Genomic DNA, 27,844 nt, shown 5'->3' with positions numbered 1-27,844 from the left:
GAATCTTTTCGATGATATATGTACCTCCAGGGAAAGGCTTTGCAACACATGTAATCTTCCCCAAAAACATCTGAAGGTGTCTCAGCAAGCTATGAAGGCATTTTTTGACCAAAATTCCGAGGCTGATAATTATTTTAGGCCTGGGGACAAGGTGATAGTTTACTTCCTACTGGAGGAGCCAGTATCTGCTCATTTTCACAGGCCTTATTGAGTCAAAGAAGCTGAGTGATGTAAACTATGTGATAGACATCAATGATGGGAAAAAAATTCAGAGGGTGTGCCTGGAACACAGTTCAGGGGAGCTTATGGGATAGCGCGTCGTCCATACGTCAGTCTGTCCGTTCGTCCGTCCATCCGTCCACCCGTCCACAAATACTTGCAACTTCTCTGAAACTACACATATGATTTCGATGTAACTTTACCACAACATTCATCACCGTGTATGTAACAAAGTTTGTTCACGACATGAAAAAAATCGGGGTCTAAGGGTGTCGATTGGGGGGGGGGCGTGTTTGCACCCCAAAAAAGGTATTTGATTTCTTCTAAGAAACCACAAACACAATTCCGATGAAACTTGACCACAACCTTCATCATCCATGATGTACCAAAGTTTGTTCATGACATAAAAAAAATCCATCGGTATTTACTTTCTTCTCCGTTATATATTTTGTGGGTCATCCATGCCTACCAATGGTTCCCTGGTTATCTTATTCAGCCACTACCAGGCGAGCTCCCAGGGGTACTGCCCTTACGTGTAATACTGTGACAGTGAGGCGTTTTTAAGAATCTTCCAGTGAGGTGTTTTGAGCTCACCTAGAACGTAGTTCCGGGGAGCTTACGGGATGGCGCGTCATCCGTCCGTCCGTCCACAAATACTTTCAACTTCTCTGAAACTACAGATATGATTTCGATGAAACTTTACCACAACGTTCATTACCCTGTATGTACCAAAGTTTGTTCATGGCATCAAAAAAATCAGGCCTTCAGGGGGTCTTCGGGGGTTTCCCCCCAAAAATGGTATTTGCTTTCTTCTCTGAAATTATACACATGCTTTCATTGAATCTTGATCATAACCTTCATCACCCGTGATGTACCAAAGTTTGTTCATGACATTAGAAAAATTGAGGTTTAAGGGGGGATTGCCCCCCCCCCAAATGTGTTTACCTTCTTCTCCAAAACTACACACACAATTTCAATGAAACTTGCTCATAACCTTCATCACTCGTGATGTATCAAGGTTTGTTTATGACATGAGAAAAATCGAGGTGTAAGGAGTGGGGGGTTGCCACCCTAAAATATGTATTTACTTTCTTCTCTGAAACTACACGCACACAATTTCAATAAAACTTGATCATAATCTTCATCACCCATAATGTACCAAAGTTTGTTGACCCTCTTTAAAAAGAATCAGTGTCGAAGGGGGTGGGGATTGCCCCCAAAATTGGTATTTGCTATAACATTGGTTCATTGGTACATCTTGCTGATTCCATCCCACGTTGACTTCCTTCTCAGAATCATTATTCTACAAGGTGAGCACGCAGGTGTATTGCCCCTATGTTTTTCATTTTAAATACTCCATTTTTGATCTTGCACCCTGGGCGGCCTGAAGCACAGTTCAACAGATTTGTTTAATTTATCCATAACTTGTTTATATTTATCGAGCAAGTTGCTCGTGCCAGCTCGGGATTCCAAACGGGTAGGGATGGAGGTGTCAAAATTGTCAAAGACGTCTTCTCTCATCATGCTGGGAGCAACAATTCACATTTATTGCCGCACTTGATGCAATTTAAATACTCTAATGGCAGCAAGGTGCTCCATTCAAAATAGTTTGTTCGATATATTTAGCTTTTTGATGCCTGGGGTCCATAATACGAATTTGTATTGGTGTCAATGCCAGCGACCAATTAGAAGTTAAAAGTGGGTTTAAACCACAAGTTGATTGTTTATTATTATTATTATTATTATTATTATTGTTGTTGTTATTTCCTCACTATTAAATAACCATAATTTTACCATGTGCATCATGTCCAAGTTTGAGTCTACAAATCCTGTGTTCATAATTTGTGTCATCTCTTCACTCTGTGTCTGTGTCTTGTTGTCAAGGTTCATATTCTTCACTCCCTCCTTGTAAATGAGGTTTGTCTGTGTGCTAGATATCCTGTGAGTTCTCATCTAAATTAATCTGACATATTTTCCATCATGTGCATGGATATGGGAACTTATTGGGTGACTTATTAGCCTCCCAGGTTAGCAAAGGAGCATGAAAAGCTATTGTAGCAGTGCTGTTTGTCAGTTTGTCAGTGAAAGAGTGAGTCTGCACAAGTTCTCAGATCTACTGTAATCTATATACCCAAGTGAGGCTCTGCATCATTAAACGCTTTGTCTCGTTAACTTATTTAATTGGTGATACTGAGTGGAAGATTCCATTGAGCAAGTCGCAACAGTGTAACGTAACACACTTGCAGCGGTTGTTATTTTTTTCCAATCGTACTGTTCGAGTAATATTGTTGTTTGCTTCGTTTCTCAATTTTAACTGGATATTGATGCTGCTGAAGGTCTCGAAAATAACACTGCCTCTTCTTTCAGGATGCCCTGGACACACTGGTTCATGACCTGAATTTTCCAGCCATCAGGAAGAACAAGCTGGTGGACAGTTTTCTGCAGCGCTGTAGGTTCCCTGATTTTGATCGACTCTGTTTGTGCTTTGTTTGACCCAAAAGAGAGTCATTCTTTTGGCCCTTTCACCATCTGTTCAATGGTTTTTACGTGGCTCACGTACAAATGAATACTGTTGAGTGGTATCAAACACGGACGATCTGTGGACCGGTCATTGGATTGAAAATTCCTTAAATTGAAACTCTGCCACTCCCCAAAACAATAGTACAGTGCAGTATTATAATAATAATAATAATAAATAAAAAAATAATAACAATGGGCACCCGATGGCTTTCATTGTGCTCGCGTGTGCCATGATGCTGTGGAATTGCTCAGAACGATTAATTTATTTATTTATTAATCCTACATTTCATCTTCTGCTTTACCCGTGGTTCCTGTTTGACCATCACAAAATTGGAATAGTCATAAAATTTTTATTTCTCTGCAATATCCTTATGGATTTTGATAATTAAAAAATACAAGTAAAACCCCACATTCTCACCTTTTGCTCTATCATCGCGAGAGTTGTTCATTGACATGAAACTGTCCACCAAAAGTGCTGTTCGTTCAAACAAGATTTGTTATGAGTGTTCCTTGTAGTGGGATTGTACTGTTGTACAACACACAGTTTGTTTTTTTTTGTCTTTGTGAGTGGAAATTATGCTCAATTGTGAAGGTCATTTGTTCCGTGACGTTTGCTCTCGAGTGCAGATGAGAAGGCCGTCATGAATGTGAGGGAACTTCGAATGAAGGTAGAAGATTACGAGTCTTTAAAGATCATTGGTCGAGGAGCGTTTGGTGAAGTTCAGCTGGTAAGCAAAACTTTTTTTGAACGTGTTTGATGTCTTCTGTTGTTTTTTTTTTGTTTTTTTTTGTTAATGTGTTTGATTCCTTGTTTTTTTTAACCCTTACAAGTAAACTGAGATGCAAGAGTCTATTTGTCCAGTCACACGTACAAAATTCACACCCCAGCATTCCCACTCACTGCAGTGATGCAGTTAATGCCAAGCATGTCACTTCGTCAGGGTACCAGAACATGAAGGCTTACTTTTTTGAAATATACTGTACTCTGTTTTATACTCACAATCCATTAGCAAAACAGGACAGCAGGTAAGTCCCCATCAATGGCACATGCTCCCAGGTTCATTGCAGAGAGAGGCAGAGAGAGACAGACGAGACAGCTTGAGCTTGGCAACTGCATGTTACCTCCTGAATCCTGTGGTTTGGTGGACCCCTTGCAAGCAAAGTTTTATTTTGCCATAAATCTCCCCTTTGGGTGCAGTGACAGCACGGAGAACTTCATTTTGGTTTTTTTGGGGGGGTGGGGGAGCGGGGAAGGGGAGGGTTGTTAAGATAAGTTAATTTTGTTGTCTGAGCAATGACATGCAAACAGTTCCTTGTATAGTCTTAACATGAGTGTTTTAGTCTGACGTGTTGATGTAATAAATAAAATTTGTCATCTGTCTGTCTGTATGTTTGCGTTTTTTTTTTTTTTTAACAAAGACCACTGGCCCGCCAAGCACCACATTTGGCACACAGACCAAGTCCGATCCAGAGATTGTCCTAAGGGTATTTTCATCCACTACCTCAGCTTTTAAGACCCCAAAGACCCATAAGACTCGTACGTCCGTGAAGCCGTCTGTGAAGCCATGTGACTATGTCCATTAATTACGTACCGTTTGAACATCAGTTGGACCCTAACTACACGCACGAACATTATTTACATATTTTTGCGATGTACCTTTCAAATCTTTCGAACCTTTAAACCTTTGAAGACCCTTTAAGTTCCCTAAAAATCCTTCAGACCCCCAAAGAACCTAAAGACCTTGAAGACCCCAAAGACCCTTGAGATGCCCAAGACCCTTTAATAACCTTAAGACTTCATCCATCCGTTAAGCCGTGTTACTAAATGTCTGTTAATTACTTACTATTGCAATGTACCTTTTAAACTTTATGACCCTTTAGACTGTTGAGACCCCCTTCAATCTTTGAAGATCCTCAAAGACCCTTTAGACCCTTTAAACCCTCTAAGACCCTTCCACCCTTCAGACAGATTAGACAGCTTGGACCCTTGACCATTTAGAGCTTTAGACCACGTGGACCCTTTCTACTCTTTAGACACTAACTACTATTGGAACGTACCCTTTAGACCATGTAGAACCTTTTAAGGGCACACCATACAAACATCTATAGTCTTCTTGCGAAACACAGACTATACTTTTTTTTCCAACAAGTAATGCACAAATTCGATCCACCCAGAGGGTGGGTACTCTGCTATCTAATATACTTAAAGAAGAAAGTTTGTTTGTTCGTATCTGCATTTGGACCCTGGCCTCCTGTATCACCCTGGAACCAGTGCAACCAAACTTTGCATGGCCTCCTCTTTCTTCCAGAGTAAGGTCAAGGGTTATGTTTGGATAAAAATTTGTCCCCAGATAAAACCAGATAATTGTCCTTCAGGCCTCGATTGGGTATTTTGCTTGTACACTGCCAGCGTTTTTTTTTTTCTTTTCTTTTTTCTCCCTGGGAGCGATCAAGTAATGTGTATTGTGAAGATTGGACATTGAGGTTGCAATGATTTGTTGTCAACAACACATTTAATTATTAGAGTATTTCGTTGAATTTCCCTGGGCAACACCTGGTGGATACTTCAACTCATGTTCCAATATACGTGGCCTATTTATAATATGAGTTTCCTTGCAGCTTCAACATAACGAGTTTCAATACATGAGGGAATCCATTAGGCTCATCAAGCTTGCACATTGGTTGCCAACCTATGCTTGTCTGTCTGTGCTTTATCCATTTTATTCAAAATTCCTGTCCTGACTTCCTGTGTCGGAATTGCGACCCATCCAGGATTGTAACCCGAGCCATAGAAACTGCTTTGGCAGCAGCAATGCTCTGTATAGAGCATGGTTCACTTTCTGATCTGCACAAATATTTGCAGGACAAATGGTAAAACAGAATCCTGATGTTCCTGATGCATTCTTGATGTAAAAAATCCTGATGTATTCTCATAAATTTTAGGGTTTTTTTAATGTGACTTGTGTTCAGTCTGCGTCACATTCTGTTTAATAGCACGTCACGGTGCCCGCAGGTGAGGCACAAGTCGACACAAAAGGTGTATGCGATGAAGCTGCTCCACAAGTTTGAGATGATAAAACGCTCAGAATCTGCATTCTTTTGGGAGGAACGGGACATCATGGCTTTTGCCAACAGCCCGTGGGTTGTACAGGTATGCAGGTGATCTGCATCATCACCATTTCAAGAATGTTACATGTCATCAATTTACATTTGTAAATGTTTAAAATGTTTTGAACTGTTTCCTCCATCAACTCTGGCTATTATAGTAAAACCTTTTCACTTTTGTTTGTATCTGTTCATGACAGCTCTCCATTGTATTGTACCAGATACATCGGTACCACATAAAATGTAGACCAATTACTGTACCGTCGTCCCAAGAAGGAAGCCAGACAACAATATATGCGCGCGCGCGCGCACACACACACACACACACACACACACACACACACACACACACACACACACACACACACACACACACACACACACACACACACACACACACACACACACACATCCAACTTCAAGGTTGTGTCCAGACAGACAGTCAATACGGCAATGCAATATCCTAATTCAAACTTATTTCATTCATTATGACTTTTATTTATAGTACAAGGTGGCCATAAAGTCTGCAACCATCGGTGAAACCACATTATAAATGGTTTCTTGACATTACATTACAATACATGGTACGTTCATTGACATTACATGACATATTCAATGTTGTCCCTCATGAGAAATGCACAGTTCAATGCAGTGTGTACAATAGCAATGAACGCGATGCATTAATGTAGAGTTCCCATCAATCCCTGCACATGCATCTGTGATGCGTTGCCTCAGATGATTCATGTCTCTTGATTTTCACTGAATAAACCCACGCCTTCAGCGTACCCCAGAAGAAGTAATCACGAGGATTCAGATCTGGCGAGCGTGCAGCCCGCTCCACAGGGCCACGTCGACTAATCCAGTTCGGGAAATTATCATCCAACCATTCCCTCACCACTCCGGCGTAATGGGGTGGTGCGCCATCCTGTTGGAACCTTTCTGGGTGACCTTCCCTCAGCCCATCAAGTGCCGGCATTAATTGGTCAAGTAACATGATCAGATATGTCTCACCAGTTATGTTGTCTTCAAAGAAAAACAGTCCCAAGACATGTGCTCACCATTAACCATGTTTCCAGACTTCATGGCCACCCTGTATTACTACATACTAGTGCGTGCCCGTACGTGCAAAAAAAAAAAAAAAAAAAATTGTGACATCATAGCACCGTGTCCTGTCTGTCATTGGTTGATAAATAAATGGCTGTAACTTGGGAAGTGCTTGTCAGATTAATATCAAACCTTGAAAAGGCACATCCTCAGGTCCCCAGCGATATTCCCGGCAAGTTTCAATTAGATTGGACCAGGGGTTGTCGAGAAACGGCGGTCGCAGACAGACACATACAGACAGACACATACAGACAGACACAAAGAGATTGCTGGAATTATAGATAGATGAATAACTTTAATCATACATCACTTTATGATAATATATTGTTACAGCCGTGGAAATTCGCAATACACCATAAAGGGTCCTTAGATCAGTTATGATGCTAAGTTTATGTGCAGATAGGTCCCCACCGTTGTTTAAAGGGAATTCTTCGTGTTGAGCGGGCTGCGACTCTTTGAGATAGCCGTTTTTCTTTTCTGTCGTTATTTTGAACCAACCACGTCTCAACCACCATTACAACAACCACCTTAACCACAATGTCAACCATGCCACCATCACAACAACCACGATCGCCTCAACCATCAACCACAACCGAACCACCACCACCAACGGGTGGAATGCAGACTGGGTTGTGGTGAGGTTAAACCCCCACCCGTGACTGGCTCCTGGCAGTAGTTCCAGGAGGGTCACGACTGAATTGTCCGTCTGGTGGGCGACACGGCTGCCATTAGAGGTAGGCGGGCCAGAATTCGTAACAATATGAAGCGATAAACACTATACCTTGTAGACATGTCCATTACACAGGACCTCCATCTAACCATTGACTCATACTGTTATTCAAATATTAAAACTGTCATTCACAACCCATTTTAACATGCTGCACTGCATATCCTAGCAACCACCAAGAAATTATATTAATGCTTATTATCCAGCCCCCCAGAGGGAGGGAGCAGGATATTGTAATCGTCCGGTTTGTTGGATTCGCTAGATATCCCTTATTGTCGGGTTTTGTGTGTGTGTGTGTGTGTGTGTGTGTGTGTGTGTGTGTGTGTGTGTTTTTTTTTTTTTTTTTTTTTGTCTGCAACACAAGGCTCCACAGCTCCACAGCACAACGCGAGGCTCGTTGCTATGCAGCGGCCGATAAACCGCATACGGTATTTTCAATACTAGTCCTACAGTTTTTAATGTGGAGAAACGAGACTTCGGAATTAAACACTTCGAGATATTTAAAATTTTTTTACTGTAGCCGATTTTTGATTTAGGTTTTATTTTTCAAATGGTAGTCCTTCAAAAATCGCGTGTCTATTTACCGTCATTTTTTATGAGGGGCTTAGGAAAGTGGGCGGAGCTTAGGGAAAGTGGACTTGGTTGATGAAAAGTGGGAGTGGCGTAGGAAAGTGGGCGTGGCTTATTAATGATGTGTGGCTCAGGAGGTGGTCAAACAAGAGCATTGAAAGAAGTTTATCAGGTTTTCCGTGTGTGTGTGTGTGTGTGTGTGTGTGTGTGTGTGTGTGTTTGTGTGTGTGTGTGTGTGTGTGTGTGTGTGTGTGTGTGTGTGTGTGTGTGTGTGTGTGTGTGTGTGTGTGTGTGTGTGTCTGCAACGCGAGGCTCCACAGCACAAACCAGCAAACTGATTTCGATGAAACTTGGCAAACAGGTGCCATATGGGCTGGGAGTGTGTGCGTTTGAGTTTCGTTGCTAAGCAACCACCCATTGCTATGCAGTGGCCGAAAAACCACGTTCACTATTTTCAATACTTGTCCTACAGTTTTGAATGTGGAGAAACGAGACTTCGGAATTAAATACTTCGAGACACTTAGAAAATTTTACTCGAGCCGATTTTTGATTTAGGTTTTATTTTTCAAATGGTACGTGTAATTTGATTTATCCCTGTGTCGTGAGAGGCGACCAGGGTTGCGTCAGGAAGGGCATCCGGCGTAAAACATGTGCCAAATCACCATGCGGATCATACGGATGATCCACTGTGGCGACCCCGAACGGGAGCAGCCGAAAGAAGAAGAGTTTTATTTTTCAAATGGTAGTCCTTCAAAAATTGGGTGTCTACTTACCGCCATTTGTTATGAGGAGTGCCAGTTGGCAAAATACGCAATAGGAAGAATCTTGCCAGGCAGAGGAACAATTGTATGTGAACCAATACGTCTTGGCAATGAATCTTCGTCGGTGGATCGGTCAGAATGAAAAGCATCGTATCCAGTGCTTCGATCCGAGCAGATCCCTCGTCGCCTACCGGCTTGTTTGTCTGTTTGTTACTTACGAAATCTAAAGATTTCGTAAGTATATTGTTGACTTCCGTCATCTGTTTGTGTGTTTGTTACTTACGAAATCTAAAGATTTCGTAAGTATATTGATCAGTTCCGTTTCTGTTTGTTTGTTTGTGTGTTTGTTTGTGTGTTTGTTTGTTTGTAGGCACGATAACTCGAGAACGGAAGAAGCTACCAATGTCAAATTACACGACGTGATTCAGGAGGGTGATGGCTAGCGCTGATTAGATTTTGGTCAAAATCGGTCAAAGGTCAAGGTCACAGTGAGGTCAAACATCCAAAACATTCGATTTTTGATGGTTTGGTACAAAATCATCGTTGAAACTTCTGGTTTGCGTCGCTACCTTCTCAAGAGATAGCTTTTATTAGACAAGGTCAGAGGTCAAGTTGACGATTTCGTAAGTACCAGTCTATGACTGCTTGTTTGTTTGTTTGTTTGTGTGTGTGTTTGTTTGTCCGCTCACCTCCAGCCAAAACCGCTCAAGCGATCGTTCTGAAATTTTCAGAGATTAATGTCACCGATCCTGTGACGGACCCACATTGAAGTTTCGTAAAATTCTGTCGATAGAAAAGGTCTACATAGGCCACTAGGCCGATTTGAGGCAAATTTTCTAAAATGCTCAAATTTCATCCGATTGACTTGAAATTTGAACAGGATTTGCATATCAGCTCAGTGAATTCAACGACCTATTGCTTTTGAGGTTAGCATACGTCCAAAGGTCAACACAGGTCATAAGATCAATCCAAAATCGGCCAAATTATTAAATTGTTTTTAAAATTGTCAATTTTAATCCGATTTGAAACTTGAAATTTGAAGACTATTTGCAAATGACGTCACTGAACTCAACCACCTATTAATTTTGAGGTCAACATAGACCAATAGATAGAAAGTTCGGACAAATTATTTCGATCTTCAAATAATAGGATTGGTTGACCTGATGAATGTGGCGAAGGTGAGTTGACCATTGCACGAAGGTGACCTAAACTGCATCCTCTACTCATGATTTTAAACCAGCCAATACGATATTGCTCTGCATACTGAGGATTATTCAGTAAGTGGTGACCAGTTGCAGAGGCACAGGTAATCGTCGTACTATGTATATTCTTACAAGCCTGAGTTGGTTGTCTCTGTTCCAAATTGTAACATCAAGCGAGAGGATATGTTTGCAGAGTTCGAGATTCTGTATGCTCAGCTGTTCCAGCACGTACCAGTATCCAATGAGGCAAACAAAGCACTGAATGCAGAGCAGCCGATCTCACACACACTTACTGTGGGATTCCAAACGATTTGTCTCATTTCCATATGCAGTGCGATTACCTGGTCGCTATACGTGACCTCAAATCCAATCCTGAAATCCAGATTTGCAAACCAGATAAAGGCTCTGCCATGGTTATTCTGAATAATAGTGACTACGTTGAGAAAATGGCTCTGATTTTGAGCAATGTGTCCAAATTCCAACACCTGGGAAATACAACTGAATGTGACCGCACATCTCATTTGGAGCAACAAATGGTGAAAATACTTTCAACTCTGCAAACGAGACCTCTCTAAGGAGGTTTACGACACAATTAGACCTGTCAGATCACAAAGACATTTTGTATCCCACTGATAGGCTGGATCTGCATCCGAACCTGAACCAAAATCTCATCGGCTTGTTCTTGTCATCTACCCTGCTCATCCAACAAGTTTTGTCATCCGTGCATAATTTTTTGAGATGGTGAAATCACTTGAAAAATTCTCGGATCCGTATTCGGATCTTCACCAAAATAGAATCAATTTGTGCTCGTCACACACCCAACCCATCCATCAAATTCTGTCCTAACCCGTGCATAACGTTTTGAGATATCCTGCTCACAGACAAATAAACAGATGGGCAAAAACGTTAACCTCCACCCACCTTCAGTGGTGGATGCAGCTATGGCGAACCAACCAAATGTTGCGACGTACCAGGTATTAGTGATTCTTGAACAAATTAATGAAACTTTGTACTTTTCTTTTGACACAGTTGGCAGGAATATTACATGCAGGACAAGGACAATGAGACATCCTTTTACTTTAATCTGAAATACAAGGACCATTCAGAGACTGCACGAATCAAGATTGTCGGATGTTATAAAACTTCCCAGTATATGATGGAGTGTGCATGCTCCTCGTGCATCCCTTCCGTATAAACGAACCGTCTCACTCATCTGCCCTCAAGCTCTTCTACGCCTTTCAAGACGATCGATTCCTTTACATGGTCATGGAGTACATGCCAGGGGGAGATCTGGTAAACCTCATGAGCAATTATGATATGCCAGAAAAGTGGGCACGCTTCTACACGGCTGAGGTCGTGCTTGCCCTCGATGCCATCCACTCCATGGATTTTATTCACAGGTAAGCTGTGACATTTCTGTCAAGTTGCATTTTTTTGTTGTTTGCATTTCCTTTTCTCATCCAAGGAATCATGAAATTATCCAACTGACTCTGTGATCATGTGTCCTTATCTATAGATTATGCTGTTAGATGCTGCTTTTTATGCTGGCCCTCCACTCCCGTTAACCATCACCTCCATCATTGTCATTTAACCGCAGTTCATAAACTAAAGGCTGCCACCGTTGTGGGATGTTTCGTTTCTTGGTTTTTCTTTTAAAAATACATCCCAAGTATGTTTTCCATTATTTTCAGCCCCTGGGGGACAATTGATTGGATTTCCTGGTCTTGTATGGTGTGTGTCTTCTGGTGACAGAGCTTGTCCTACGTACACGCGTGCGATAATCATGTGTTTGCTTTGTCCGCAGGGACGTGAAACCAGACAATATGCTCCTTGACAAGCTGGGGCACTTGAAGCTGGCAGACTTTGGCACTTGCATGAAGATGAATTCGGTGAGATTCTTTACGTACATACTTGCTCAGTGTGTGTCTGTGTGGGTGGGAGGGGTTAGAGGGTTTACACACCACATGATCACATGTCTGACATCTGTGACAGGAGGGCATGGTGCGATGTGAAACGGCCGTCGGCACGCCGGATTACATCTCCCCAGAGGTTTTGAAATCCCAGGGAGGTCACGGTTATTATGGACGGGAATGCGATTGGTGGTCTGTCGGCGTGTTTTTATACGAAATCCTTGTTGGTAAGTCCAGGCGTGCTCGTTTTCGCTTTTCCTCTGCTCAGCTGTGTTTCTTTGAGCAAACATTTTATACCAATTATTTTGGCGTGCAGGAGACACTCCTTTTTATGCGGAATCGCTTGTCGGAACCTATGGAAAGATAATGGACCATGAGAACTCGCTGACATTTCCCAGTGATGTGGATATTTCCAAAAATGCCGAAAGTCTCATCTGCGCTTTCCTGACAGAGAGGTAAATTATTTGATGGTGGGGGTGAGGGGGATTAATGCGGCACTTGTTTGATATCAATCTTCCATTATAGGCAGGGAGCTAGATCTGGTTTAATTAGATAATCAGGAACAAAGTTCTCAATGGTGTGGTTCCATTTTCCGAAGCTTGAAAAGCTGATTCTTAAGTTTCGCTAGACTTGTGCCCTTGGCACCGGATTGAAGTGGCACCATATTACACATTTATTTAGATTTTCGAGTCCACTCACCAAACTCGTATTTTCCGGTTTCTCCCATCCTACAAGGAATGGAAACGCGACTTAATAATTAATAGAGATCAGACTACTTAGTATAACAATGACATTAATTAGTGTCAATTATACCTTTAATTAGAATAATGAATTCAAATAGGATATTGACAGAAACAAAATCTGACCATACATGTAACAAGCATCAGCTACTTAAGAATGAAAATTAATCAGACTAAGGGTCTTAAGAATCTTATTAAAGTAATTTGCAGTGGCTGTAATAAAATGTATCAAGCTGTAAACAAACATGTTAGGCAAAATGTCTGCAAACTTTTCAATGAAACTTCAACAAATGGATGTCGGCTTCATTGTATGAACAGCATCTGAAATTTTGTCGACAGTCGGTCATCGACCGATGATGGAGACAGGTGATCGTCACCTTCGCAATCGCTGTCATTCTCCATTTCGCCATCGAGCTTCTCAGGGAGCTACGGACTCTCAAACCAGACAATAACGTAGGAACAATCTAATAGCTCCCAACCCTCTTCAGGAGATTGAGCCATCTGTTGTTCAACAGGATGTGCCCACGTCCTTGCCACAAATGCCAATTGCTGCACATGAAGAAGGAACGTGGCTCTACATGGTGGTAAATTGCTGGCAGCAATCCCCTTCAATTTGCCGAGTGGATTTTTGGATTTCTTGGATGGGTGATGGGCCTTATCGAAGGCAAGAAACTGAGTGCGATCCAGTGAGGTCTCATTCCTCAAACTGTACATGCTACACGTGAATTGGCATACGGTGTAGTTTTATTGACTTTCTTCTCACAGGCCAAAGTAGCTTACGCCTCCTTGAATTGCTCACTCGCCTTCAGAAATGTTGCCGGTCAAACTCTCCCCAGCCTAACGAAAGCTGGTGTGTACTCGCATCTGGTGAAGGCATGGAAGGCAGGGAGGGCAGTGTAATACTTCGTCCTATTTTCTCCCTCCACAATAGAAGGAATATCCACATAGCTTCTTTTTGCTCCGGAATCCATGTCCATCCAAATTCTTGCCCGATATTTGTGGCAGTGGAAAAAGAGTATGAAAGCAATATCGGTGTCTGAAATCCTCACAAAGTTGCCATTGAATGCCGGAGCTGTCATGATTTCCTTGATGTGGAGACACAAGCGGGTATCTGCTTCATTCTGGCTGCTTGATTGGACCTTAACTTCCTCTGTGATGACATGATTTTTCATTGAACAAACCTGGACACATTTATCAAAGCCAATGAAAACCTGGAGATTTCAGATAATGGCTTCGTATTCAATTTTTGCCTACTCTCTTGATAAGAAGTCGGGCAGTTGGTGCTTTAAAAGAGGGTGACTTCAAGACATCACTCAGTTTTTTGAATGAATTTGTTCTGGGCCAGTGATGGAGTAGACTATGTCATCGGAGCCTCTCTTCTCCCATTATATGTTCTTGATTGATGGACTGGCATTGGTATCGGATACGATGTCTGCGTCGTCGACAAAGCAGTGAACTGGATCAGGATGCCTTGAGCAAGGCCACCAAAGCTGTGAGGTATATTCAGAGCTAACGAGTGCAATAAGTTGCCGTCAATAATGCAGGCATCAACCATTGACAGCTCCCCAGATTCGACTTGATCTTCCAAATATTGAAGAAATTTACCCTCTCTGCTGTTTTGGCCATGGTTTCATCTGTGCAGTACAGCCACAACGGCACAGAAGTGAACGGGTAAGATAGCATGTGCTGGAGATAGATTTTTCTGTTTCTGTGCCAAGATGATGAGCCGTCCCAGTAAGTCAGGCATGCTTTTCAACTCGGCGACTTTCTTATTTGTTGCCCGTCTGTTTTCGACATCGTCACGTTCGAAATTGGAAGATTTTGTTTCTCTTGTTTGGTTGCTCAAAGCGAGCAGTATCCTGTATTCAGGCCTCTGAATACAGCATACTGCTTCTCTCCCTCCTCGTGCAATGAAAGGTGTACTGCGTGTACAATCGTGTACTGCGTTATAGCCATGCTGGATACTTTACCTGTCTGGATATTGCACAACACACCTGTGAGACTTTCTCTGAATAGATTGCATAAGTTTTGAATGGCACAGATCTGAATAGATTGCATAAGTTTCTCCAAATCACCATCGTCTCTTCTCATCCTTGTTCGGTGCATTTCGGCGGCACCAGTGTCGACTGTGCTCATGCCTGAGATTTCATTCAGAGTGGTGACCATTGATGCTCTGAGCGACTTTGTTCGCCTCCATTGCAGACGTGCATTGTAATTATTTGTGGCTGCTGAAGTTCCTGTCAATCTCGATGCAGCGTCAGAATTTACTTTTTGTTCAAGTGTGAGAATGATGGGCCATCTAGAAAAGTCATCTGTGCTCCTTCTCACAGTGAAAGCACCCTTATCGAGGATAGTCCAAACACTGGGATGGGTGTTGTCCATATCCTGCAAATCTGCATCATATCTGGTAATCCATCGTGTATAGTTCACATTGTTGGTAATGAACAACAGTCCAACGATCCTGGACAAAGCATCCATGAATAGGTCGATGTTGTTGGTCCGAATTCCTCAAACAAACGGAGTCTATTCTTGGATGTAGTCAACACGTGTTAGCCAGAATTGCGCAGTTTCACCGTGTTCACCCAATCTTTTTCTTTGTTTACTCGCCATACTCTCGGAGAACCTTGTCCACTATTGGATTGTCCATCACCTCCCATGCTGTCTCATCATTACCAGACAAAAAGATCAGAAGTACTGCCTTCACCTCTCCATACAACTTGGTCATTGTCAGGAAGGAACGAAAATGGAGGACTTGAAATGCAAGGGCTAGGAGTGCCAGATAGAAAGCCATGCAGAGACCCAGCTGCTAATACACCACATTCTTTCAGAATTTCTAGACTTCCAGAAGCAACAACAAACTTTGCGATTGCTTTGAAGAAAGCCATCTGGATGCGGAAGGCTCCAAAACAAACATAGTAAAAATATCATTGTACTCTGCAGAATGAATTTTCTTATCATAACATGTTCCGATCATGAGACACAATTGCATATCGTCAATTGCATTCTTTAGCACATCGCTGTGCGATGCAGCGTCTCGACCACAACGTCTAAATTTGTTGGTGACTGTTGTAAATTTGGCATGCAATGGACTACATGTGGTAAATGGTCATTGTAGTACTGAGCATTGAATCCAGACCACATTGGTATGTTTTCCAACCACATTGTATGACGTATCATCCGTAATAAATCCTCATTTTAACTTGTTACGTTGTGATGAAGAGCCTCCTCTGCATCTCTACATTCTGGAAGACTGTCCCTCATGCATGGCTTCTTGTTTAATGGTGTCAGTATAGCATCAGCATCATCCAGCTTCCTCTTTTTGCTGTTGCTGGAGTTTGATGGCCATGGCAGTTGTAGTGGTTACTTGCTGACTCGTTCCTGTGAGGGGTCCTCAATTTGATACAATATTCCCATTGTGTTGTGCAAGCTATCACGAAGTACAGCAAATCTCATCGTAGTTGTCGAATGCCAGGCCCATTGCTGCATTCTTTCGAGTTCCGTTGGGACACGAGATATCAACCGTTTGTTGGGAGAGAGCCGCCTCAGTTTCAAATTGTTCTGCGCAGTTGTAGTTGATTGATCCTATGCCCAAGCCTATAACAAATTACCAGCTTTCCCGAGGGCTACGGTATGTGCTTTCGAGGTCGAATTGCACCTTGGGCACAATGAAGAGGGGGAGGGGGGGGAGACAGACACAGACAGACACAGACAGACACAGACACAGACACAGACACAGACACAGACACAGACACAGACACAGACACAGACACAGACACAGACACAGACACAGACACAGACACAGACACAGACACAGACACAGACACAGACGCAGACACACACGCAGACACGCAGACACGCAGACGCGCGCAGACACGCGCAGACACGCGCAGACACACGCAGACACACGCAGACACACGCAGACACACGCAGACACACGCAGACACACGCAGACACACGCAGACACACGCAGACACACGCAGACACACGCAGACACACGCAGACACACACAGGCACACAGACACACACACAGACACACAGACACGCAGACAGACACACAGACACGCAGACAGACACACAGACACGCAGACAGACACACAGACACGCAGACAGACACACAGACACGCAGACAGACACACAGACACGCAGACAGACACACAGACACGCAGACAGACACACAGACAGGCAGACAGACACACAGACACGGAGACAGACACACAGACGCGCAGACAGACACACAGACACGCAGACAGACACACGCACACACACAGACCCGCAGACACACAGACACGCAGACACACACACACGCAGACAGACACGCAGACACACAGACAGACACGCAGACACGCAGACAGACACACAGACACGCAGACAGACACACAGACACGCAGACAGACAGACACGCAGACAGACACACAGACACGCAGACAGACAGACACGCAGACAGACAGACAGACACACAGACAGACAGACACAGACAGACACACGCAGACAGACACACAGACACGCAGACACACAGACACGCAGACACACACACGCAGACAGACACACACGCAGACAGACACACACGCAGACAGACACACAGACACGCAGACACACACACACGCAGACACACACACACGCAGACACACACACACGCAGACACACACACACGCAGACACACACACACGCAGACACACACACACACGCAGACACACAGACACACAGACACACAGACACACAGACACACAGACACACAGACACACAATCCTGACTCACGGAGTGCGCTCGATGGTGAATCTCATCGCTGTGCTTGGATGAGCAAGTTCCATCAAAGACGACCCTGAAGAAGGTTTTCACATTGTCTGGTGGAGATGCTTCATCTTTTTAAAGTCTTGACGGTGTTATCGGATCGGTTGACAGAGACTGAATTTACTTTCTTCAGACATTTTCTCCTTAGTAGAGCTGCCTGTGACACGGCTCCTCCTGCTGAGGACCTGTAATTAAGTGTTACTCTAACAGCTTCATTCGTTAGTACTGCTTGTACATGATTACTCCTGTCTTTTTAGCATTTGTAGAGTGCATATATTGAGTTCCTCGTCAAAGTGGGTCTGCAAAAGTTGGCTGAGATACTGGCATGTCAAGACTGGCATTTCATTTGATTCTATACACAAGTCAATATATATATATATATATATATATATATATATATATATATATATATATATATATATATATATATATATATATATATATATATATACAGTATCTCACAAAAGTGAGTACACCCTTTACAAAAATGTACATATTTTGTTGTAACTTTTTACTTAGATGTATTATAAACACAAGACTCAAAGAAATAATAGAGTAGACATTCTGTCATACATGTACAGGCCCAGAACATTTATTCTGTGGAAACAATGTGGCATACTGGGCATATCTGTGAAAAGGGGGGGGGAGGGGGGGCAACAAGAGTGAGTACACCCTCTGTACTTTCTCACATTGAAGCGTTATTGTTTTCGGTATTTTGTATGTCCACCATTGTTTTTGAGCATGGCAGCTATTCTACTCGGTATGGAGTTTACCAGTGTTCCACATGTCTTTGCTGGGATCCTGTTCCACTCCTCTGCAATGACTTCTCGAAGTTGCGTGATGTTGGACACCTTTCGTCCCTCAACCTTACATTTCAGGATGCCCCACAGGTGTTCTATTGGGTTTAGATCAGGTGACATGCTTGGCCACTCCAACACATTGACCTTCGACTTCTTCAGAAAGGCAGTTGTCTGCTTGGAACGATGCTTCGGATCGTTATCGTGCTGAAATACATCTCCTCTACCAAGTTTTCGCAGGGAGGGTAACATTTTCTCCTTCAGGATGTCACAGTACATCGTAGAATCCATGTTTCCCTCGATGAACTTGAGCTCTCCAGTACTGGCAGCACTCATGCATCCCCAAACCATGACAATACCACCACCATGCTTGACAGTAGGGATAATGCACTTGTCTTGGTACTATTCCCCAGGTCGGCGCCAGACACTCTGCACTCCATCAGATCCAAACAAATTGATCTTCGTTTCATCAGACCATAGGACATGTTGCCAGTAGTCCAGGGACTTGGATTGATGTGCTTCACCAAACTGTTTGCGAGCTTTCTTGTGGCTCTGCTTCAGGAGAGGCTTACGCCTTGGACGATGCCCATGCAACCCGATATGATGGAGTGTGCAACGTATGGTTTGCGCACTAACAGACTGGCCAGAAGCTGTAGAAATCTCTTCAGCAATCTTGGCGGCACTTTGTCGTCTGTCTTGGAGGACTACATTTTGAACTTGGTGAACAGTACGTGCAGTCATCTTTGCTGGTCTGCCCTGGCGAGCACAACTCATTGTTGTACGCTTCTTGGAGAACCTCTGGATGACCTTGGCCATGGTGTTGGGGCTTACTTTCAAAGAAGCACTGATCTTCTTGTATCCTTGGCCATCTTTATGTCGGGCAACGATTCGATCTTTGACATCTTTTGAGAGCTCTTTACCATGAGGAGCCATGCTGCTTTCTCAATGGCGATTGGTACAGTATTTCCTATGCAATTATTTCTTCAGCAAGCAGATAGACAATTACTGCATTGAGTACACTTCTTCACTTTTAACATACCAGGGAGGTTGCAGCTTGATGGACATTGTGTGTATTGTTTGGTGCATATTTGTACCTTTAACACTCTTTGACTTAAATGTGCAGAAAATGATGAAAATGGAAGCTGTTTTACCATGCTTGACTTACTTCTTGTGCAGACAATAGCAGGGGTGTACTCACTTTTGTTGCCGCCTCTTTCAGAAATATTCGTAATATGCCACATTGTTTTTATGGAATGGCAGTTTTATGCCTGCATACATATTGCAGAATGTCTACTCTGTCATCAACTCTAAGCTTTTGCTTCTAGCACAGCTGCTTAAAAAGTTACACTGAATTATTTACATATTTGTGAGTGGTGTACTCACTTTTGTGAGATACTGTACATATATACATATATCGAGTCCATCGATGTAAACAGTTCCTGAACAACTGAACTGACTCTTGTACATAATTAAGGGTTTCTTTCAACACAGTCTTTTCATATTCCAGTTTGCTGCAGGTCAACCTCTCATATTTTCTCATAAACATTTTTTCTTCCATGTATGGTGACGTTTCACCTGTTTGATGATAAAATCCACGCTCGCTGTCTTTGCTTACATCATGTCGTCCTGATGATACATGTCGGCATTTTGAACGGGGTCTTTGACTTCAAGAGTTCATACAATCCAAGTGTTCCCACTTTGTTATTTCTTTCCGAGTGAAGTTTATTCTTCCCAGAGAAGAGACATTCTTGAGGAAAAATACTGATGCATTGTGTGCACCTGAACTTCATGAAGAACTCAACATCTTCTGATCTTCTCTTTTTTTTGGACTTTGAGTTTGATTTTTCAGTCGTTTCGCTTACTTTAGGTTCACGAGAGACTACCTTAAAGTTTTTGTAGCAAAGCACATGATATCCGAACTCTTCAGGTGCATCTACTGGCAGTGACCTTTAAATGATTTCATCATACTTCAAATTGTCAAAGTGCTTTTTGGATTGTCTGAATCACTCTAATTGATGAAGCTTTCTGAATTGCCTCCCATGTACGATCATTCAATGGTGCGGTGGATTTATTCCCCACGTGCATGACACAGGATGGCTGGTTGGATGTTGAAGGAAACGGGCTCCATTGCTAATCCGTTACCGTTTCAATCCTCCGCATGACGATCATTAATGCGTTGCGTATCCCCTTCATCTGTGACGGCTGTTGATGCTATGCCAAAAAACAAATGTATAAATTATCAAACGATGACCGCGAGTCAATTCATATCACCATCTGTACTTTTGCAATGACATATGAGGTGATTGGAAGTGGATCTAGATTTTCGGATTGAAAGAATGCAATAAACTGTGCACCCATGTACGTTGGGGACATGAAGAAAATGAAGTAAAGTGATTGAACCTGGTGTTGGCGTAGGGTGGTGGCTTGGGATCCGAGGGTCCTGAGTTCAAGCCCCGTTGGTCGCTGAATTACCACCAGGGTGTTGACTCAGCCTGTCATCCTTCTGAGGTTGGCAAAATGAGTACCAGTGCAGCAGCCAAAAGGCTGCACACGAAGGGAAGGGGGTATTGACGCATTGATGAAATCTGGTATTGGTGTGCTGCAGGCATCATGGGCCCAACTGCCTCCTCCTGCGCATAAAAATTCCTTGTTTTCCTTGAAGTGGGATTTGCTGAAAATCCAAGTTGTAAAATGTGTTCACCTTCATTGTTCGATGACATATTGGCAGAGATTTTCACCAGACGATAATCAACAACAACATTACTGCATCATTGCATGACATGACTGATGAAAATGTCAAATTTGCCGACCTGATACTCCACCACACTTTTACAGGCAGACGAACGCCCACAATGTGATTTTGTAGCCCGCAGAATGGTGCAATGTAATGATAAAGCTGAGGAAGTTCACATCCTTTATCTCATATCAAAGAAACAGCACAGAAACTGCCTCAATTCTGTCGTCACCTGCCATGGTTGTCTTTTGAGGAAAAATAATATTTCGCTTCAATGTTTTCCAACTCAAGTTCTTGGCCACGGCAAAAAACAAAAACAAACCATTACTCAATGTGATGCAATTGTTGTCGGCAGAGTAAAAGAGCCGTCATGTTTGACGGATCATTGCATGTGTCTTCTTCGAAACAAGGTGCTCTTTGGTTGGTGAGAATATGTCGCCAATTCTGATTTATTTTCTGATTTCCTTAAGTAGCTGATTCTTGTTCCACGTATGGTCGGCTTGTATTTGTGACAACTTTTGTGTTCGTACTCCTTTGTTTAATTATAGGTGTAATTGTCACTAATTAATGTCATTATTTTGTTAATTAGTCTGATCTCTATTCATTCTTAAGTCATGTTTAACATGGTGCCGCTTCAATTCGGTTCCAAGGGCACGAGTCTGATTGGGCGAAACATAAGAACGAGCTTTTCAAGCTCATTGGATTGTTGGTGAAATGGAACCACACCATTGAGAGCTTTGTTTCCGATTGTCTAATTCAACCGGGCCTAGAGCTGCCCGTCTATTAGAATCGATATAATATTGCCAACACTTCATTTTTGCCATTCCTTGTTGTCTTTGTGTGTCAACCTTTCTTTTTCAGAAGTGTGAGATTGGGACGAAATGGCGTTAAAGAGGTTAAATCACATGATTTCTTCAAGAATGACCAGTGGACATGGGAAAACATTCGTGAGAGTATGTGCTTTTACACTCCAACCCTAAATATTATTCCAACGAGCCATGTGATGTGCTTTGTCACCTTGCACCACATTTTACCAAGAATATGTCATTTGATTTGTGATTTGTGTTTTATCTGACATTCGGGACTTGATGGTATTTTAAAAATCCAAACACAATGTTAAACTTTTAGGGATCGTACTTCATGTTCTATCATGTTGTCCTACCCGGTAGGCATTGCCCCCGTAATTCCTGAGCTCTCCAGTGACACAGACACGAGCAATTTTGATGAAATAGAGCGCAACAAAGGAGACGAGGAGACATTTCCTGTTCCCAAAGCATTTGCTGGAAATCAACTGCCATTTGTCGGATTCACTTACTACAAAGATTACAAGTAGGTTGTAGATTTTGCATCAATTTTCATCCACCGTTGATATTTTTGCCTGTGCAGCCAAAGGCACTGGAAGTATTGTGTTGTTAGGTTGTCCATTCGGCTGTGCGTCCGTCTGTGCACGCGTGACCAGCAGATTTTCATTACCACGATGACTTGTGAACAGCAATAGGGATTTTTACCAAAGTTGGTAAAAGTATGGACTGTAATACGAAAATGAACGGATTAGATGTTGGGTTCAAAAGGTCCAAAGGCCTTTCATCAAATGCCCTTTAATTGAAAATCTTTGTTACTGCAATAACTTATGCATTGCTCAGGAGATTTCAACCAAACTTACCATGTGTACGGAACGTAATAGAAACATGAAGGAATTACATTTTGGGTTCAAAAGATGAAAGGTCAAAAGGCATGTGCCTTTCAACATGTAACTTTTGAAATGACGTGTGTGTGTGCGTGTGTGTGTGTGCGCGTGTGCGTGTGCGCGCATGCTTTCACAGTGACTCAGTTTTGCTCGCCATGCACTTTTTACCTGCCGTTGCTAGCATGAAATCTGTAATTCAAAGTCTTTTTTTTTTAAACATAATTTTCAGCATTTTGATGAAAGGGTGCAATTTCAAGATGGTTAACCATAACTGTTCTGTTCCTGAATGCAAATTGGACTCACGGAAATATGGTAAATTGGATAAATATCCTTGGATGAGAGGTGTCGGATTCATACCATTTCCTGTTAATACAAGTTAGAAGAGGCAGTGCATATCGCACGCACGCACACACACCTGATCCATTTTCCAATAGATGTAAAAATGTAATATTTCTCTTGTGGCCCTGGAACCAAATAAAACAAAAAATATATATTTATAACAGCACTCATAGCCCATACAGCTCCCATTCCCACACTCACCTTCCTCTTCCCAAACATGATTAATAGTAAAGTTCATTATTTTGAACTTACCCTGTGTATTGACAAGCCCCAAATATGACTTTCCCATCGGTTTTAAGAAGCAACTAAACCTGATGCAGTGTCTCCATCTGGGAAGTCTACCTGTATGTTGGTTACGACGGCATCGGCCGTTCAATTGCAGACATCCATTAAATATATCACCAAATCTACCATGTTCACATGAGATAATTCCACAAGGTTAAAAGCCTATTCTCTAATGCTGATGGGGATGATGAGAGAGGTCAGGTAGAACGCGCGCCGTCCACGGGTCTTGCACGGGCCCATATCATCGGGAGCTTTTGCAGTACGGGCTGTAAGATATCAACTTTTTGGGCAAGTTGATCAGAAAGTTCTCCAAATCTTTTGTTGTGCCTAGGCACAGCACACCCCTTTCTCGCAGGTACGTTTCCGAGTATTTTCGGCTTCTTTCAGAAGCTTCGTTAGCTATTTAATGTTACAATCCTTATGTGGTGTGCACAATATATGTTCGGCCACCCTGATGGACTTCGTTCCAAGGGTTTCTGAGCATGTGCACTGAATATCTGGGGCAGATTACACAGTTTCGAAAATCTCGTATTGAAAATCATTTTGTTACCCCAATAACCTGTCAACCACTGAACGGATTTCAACCAAGTTTGCCACAAGTATGGACTGTAATACAAAGATTAACTGATTTTAGAATCAAATAAGTTAATGGTCACGTATCCTTTGAAAATAATTTTGCAGATCATAATGAGTTAGAAGCATCTGTTGTTCTCTCTTTGTCTCAGGTGACCTTTAATTTTTCATTTGACCTTGAATTGAGATCACACAAAACAGTGGTTTGACATTTAACATGGTCAAAGACATATCCATTGACACATTCACATACAATCTTACTTTCTAGTTCTTTTTTTGCTGTTCTGATGAAATATAAGTGAATTGGAAATTTTAAAAATATTAATCTTGCACATGGGATAATTGATTAGACATGTCTGAATTGAACTTGATCGCCCATCATTGACGATCACCTCACCGGCCTCTCACGCCTTCGTTGTGAAATCCGATCCTTATGACAGTATTACAATGATCAGTGAGGCATCCCTGAGGCGGCTTCATTCCAACGTTCATCTGAATAGGCACTTCCTCCAGTTTGGCTGTATTTGTCAGTTGGCCTTGCATGCAGTTCATTTCCTGCAACCCACAAGTCAAGGCCATGACCTGAGGCCTATTCAGATTTTCCACTCCACAGAGCTTTTAAAGCTTAAACGACTCAAACTCTTCCTTGAGCTGGCAGTCTGACCAAACTGAGCAACCGGGCAAGGACCTTGGTCAGGGAGGCGACCAAGAACCCAATGACCACTCTGACATAACTACAGAGTGCCTTGGTTGAGATGGGAGCCCTTCCGGAAGGACAGCAGTCTCTGCAGCACTTCCCAAATCTATAGTTTATGGGAGAGTGGCCAGCTGAAAGCCACTCCTGAGAAAAAGGCACATGACAGCACGACTGGAGTTTGCAAAAAGACACAATAAAGACTGAGAGCTTGAGGCAAAACATTCTGTGGTCTGATGAGACAAAAATTGAATTCTTTGGCCTGAATGCAAAGTGCTACGTCTGGCAGAAACCAAGCACATCTCATCACCCATCTAAAACTATCCCTACCATGAAGCTTGGTGGTGGCAGCATCATGCTATGGTAATGCTTTTCAGTGGCAGGGACTGGGAGACAAGTAAGGATAATGGGAACAATGAATCCGGCGATCATAGTGCACATTATCGAACGAAATCATCCAAGGAACAATTTCCTCTGAGTCAGGGAGGTGAGTCAATGTACAACAAACAGTAAAATGCCTCACGCTGAGCATGCGCAAGTTTCATGCGTAGTCTTTGAAGTTTGATGCATATATTCCAGTAGTACAACTGTGGATGCTGATTGGCCTTGTCTGTCTCCCACTCTGGAAATGACATCAAAGTGTCTGGATTTGATGATTCCTTGTAGGCGTCATAAGCCTGTCGTTTGAGAACAGATAGAGCAGCCAGTTACCTGATGGGACCACTGACCTCTTCCTGTATTGGACCCCTTCTCCAATCCAACTGCTCGACCTTCTGCAGTAACACTAACTGTTGACGTCATGGATGACGATCCACTGCCTTCCAACCAGTTTCCAAGCACAGCTAGGAGAGACATTTCAATATGAAGGCTGTCCATCATGACAACAAATTTGCTTTCTCCATATGATTCTGGCCATGTCCACTGTGTCTTTTTGGCTATAGTGTAGAGTTGTTGGTGAACTAAAAGCATTGTGACTTGGCCAGGGTTTAAATGTGATATTGCATTCTGAAGTATGTCCATACCATGTCGGACCATGGCCACAGAATGAGCATTCTCCCTGAACAGAGGCAATAACTCTGTCATTGCTGGAGTGTGGGCAACCTTGTCTTGCAAGCTGGCAAAATGCCCAGACCATGAAATGTTGCCATTTTCATCCAGTTTCTCTTTTTCCAAGAGAATGGCAATATTGGTAAACTAGGCATCAAGTGCTGAAGCACTGTCTGTTATTTGAAAAAAATGCTTTTCAGCCTCTTGGTGGCACCGGGCTGTCATGAGGTCGGGCTGCTGGAGGTACCTCTGTGTACTCCTCTGGAAAATATTTTATCCTATTCCCTTTTGGCTTAGAGAGGTCATGCTCAACATGCCTATCCACACCAGGTTTCTCAGAAGTAACATGTCCTGTCATTGACAATGCTGTGCCATGGAAAGGTCCCTCCCTGTGTGCACTGGTAGAAGCTGGGTTGTGGTCAATGTTATCTCTGTTTCCAGTTGTATGCTACCCAGCCTTCATCTTGGGAGGACAAACAAGACCTTCCATTTAAAATGTGCTCTCACTTAATTTGCCACGTCAGCTGACACCTGCATGACTGTCTTGTGACACACTCGATCTGTGTGTATGGAGGGTGTCAATCAAGTCTCTCTTCCTGGTTTTACTGTGGATTATGAAGTGGCACGGCTGTTTCCCTGGAAGGAGCATGGCGTGTTGCATTAGACTTTTTCTTCTTTGAACTGCGCTTTAGAGAGTTAAAGATCATCAACTGTGTGACAGACAGAGCTGTATTGGATATTTCAGTTGGCTTGTCAGGTCTATACTTGTTCCCGTGTAGTACAATTTGGTTCACGGCAGTGAGAGTCTGAGGGTATTGATTATACTCGTCATCAGTGAGGGACCCATTGAACTTGTATTCCTTCTGAAAGAACTCCTTTCTCATTATCTGGGCTGCTCTCATGAGGGTCAAAGCACACTATCAGAATCATGTTTGCTTGTAGATAAAATGGCATCGCCATAATTGAAGGAGAGCACCACACTGTTGTTACCCTTATTTTCCTCAAGGTCTGGTATTGTTGCCACCAATTTCTCCTTCAGTCTTGTTGCAGATCCACCAAGCTTTTCAAGGTGCTGGGAGTACATCTTGATGAGTTCAGGTAGCTGAACACTATTTCTACCATCATTCAATTCTTCTACATCAGAAATGAACTCTGTTAAGGCAATGGATTCAGCATGAATGTATTGACCTTCACTGCTCCCATCATGTTTCATGTTACCTTTCAAAGGATCTGTATTATGTGTACAGTGTTTTATAACATTTCTTGTGGTACACAGTATCAATTGTGGTGGAATCACCCTGTGATGGTTTTCCTCTCAATTTCATGTCTTGTGTTGTATTCACAATGAGCTGCACATTTCTGTCAAAGGAGAATGTTGATGTCTTATGATCTACATTACTGTCTGTGGTTTTATCACAGAAAATGTACAACTTCTCTTCTGGTGCCTGTGCAATACCTGCACTCATTCTGAGCTTCTTTTTAACAGGTGTCTTATTCTTGCTTCTCCCTTCTATTTCGAGCCCTGTCTATCTGCCTCTTGCTGCAGTTCTTGAAGCAAACTCCATGCCGCTTTGCTTTGTTTCTCTGTCGGGTTTGTTCGATTCCAAAGCCATCATTTATTCTTGATGTGTCAATGTTAAAGGGGTTTTACCCATCCAGTGTCTCAAGAGTTCTCAAGCTTGTTAAGGACATACTACATTCAGTGGACTTGCCATCGTTTCTCAATGCAGCAATCTGGAAATGAGAATTACAAGAGATTGGTAATGCTAAAAATACACTTTGAATTAAAAAAAACAGAAAAAAACAATCAAATGAAAGGAAAAAAGCGTCGACCCCAAATTGACCCCAATTTTCGCCCCAAATCTGGCCCAAACACCCTGCAAAACCAAATAGGTGTGTATTGAACAACATTATGTTGTTACTGCATCTATGTCTTATATAAATGGTCAGAAACTCTTAAAATAGTTTTTCACATTGGAAGCATTTCTCGGCGTTATCGCCGGCAGTTTTGATGGGCACCCTATTTGGGATGGCTAAAAATA

General features: G+C 42.6%; 1 protein-coding gene across 9 annotated transcripts in view; it reads left to right on the top strand.

The window, feature by feature from the left end:
* The window catches only part of LOC147019404 (rho-associated protein kinase 2-like), a 184,076-nt gene that overhangs the window by 34,913 nt on the left and 121,319 nt on the right, over window positions 1-27,844 (top strand). For all 9 annotated transcript variants that reach the window (XM_085893836.1, XM_085893841.1, XM_085893839.1 and 6 more), the window contains exons 3-11: window positions 2,587-2,668; window positions 3,367-3,467; window positions 5,753-5,890; window positions 11,433-11,608; window positions 12,013-12,097; window positions 12,201-12,345; window positions 12,435-12,573; window positions 22,039-22,130; window positions 22,347-22,506. In XM_085893836.1, coding sequence (XP_085749962.1) covers window positions 2,587-2,668; window positions 3,367-3,467; window positions 5,753-5,890; window positions 11,433-11,608; window positions 12,013-12,097; window positions 12,201-12,345; window positions 12,435-12,573; window positions 22,039-22,130; window positions 22,347-22,506 — 1,118 coding nt within the window. The remainder of the gene's footprint in view (window positions 1-2,586; window positions 2,669-3,366; window positions 3,468-5,752; window positions 5,891-11,432; window positions 11,609-12,012; window positions 12,098-12,200; window positions 12,346-12,434; window positions 12,574-22,038; window positions 22,131-22,346; window positions 22,507-27,844) is intronic.

The sequence above is a fragment of the Eptatretus burgeri genome, chromosome 9, assembly GCF_056783735.1.
Source record: "Eptatretus burgeri isolate ZD-2024b chromosome 9, Ebu_testis_v1, whole genome shotgun sequence".
NCBI classification, from domain to species: Eukaryota; Metazoa; Chordata; class Myxini; order Myxiniformes; family Myxinidae; genus Eptatretus; species Eptatretus burgeri.
The sequence above is the reverse complement of the archived record's forward strand: the minus strand, read 5'-3'. Positions and strand labels throughout refer to the sequence as shown.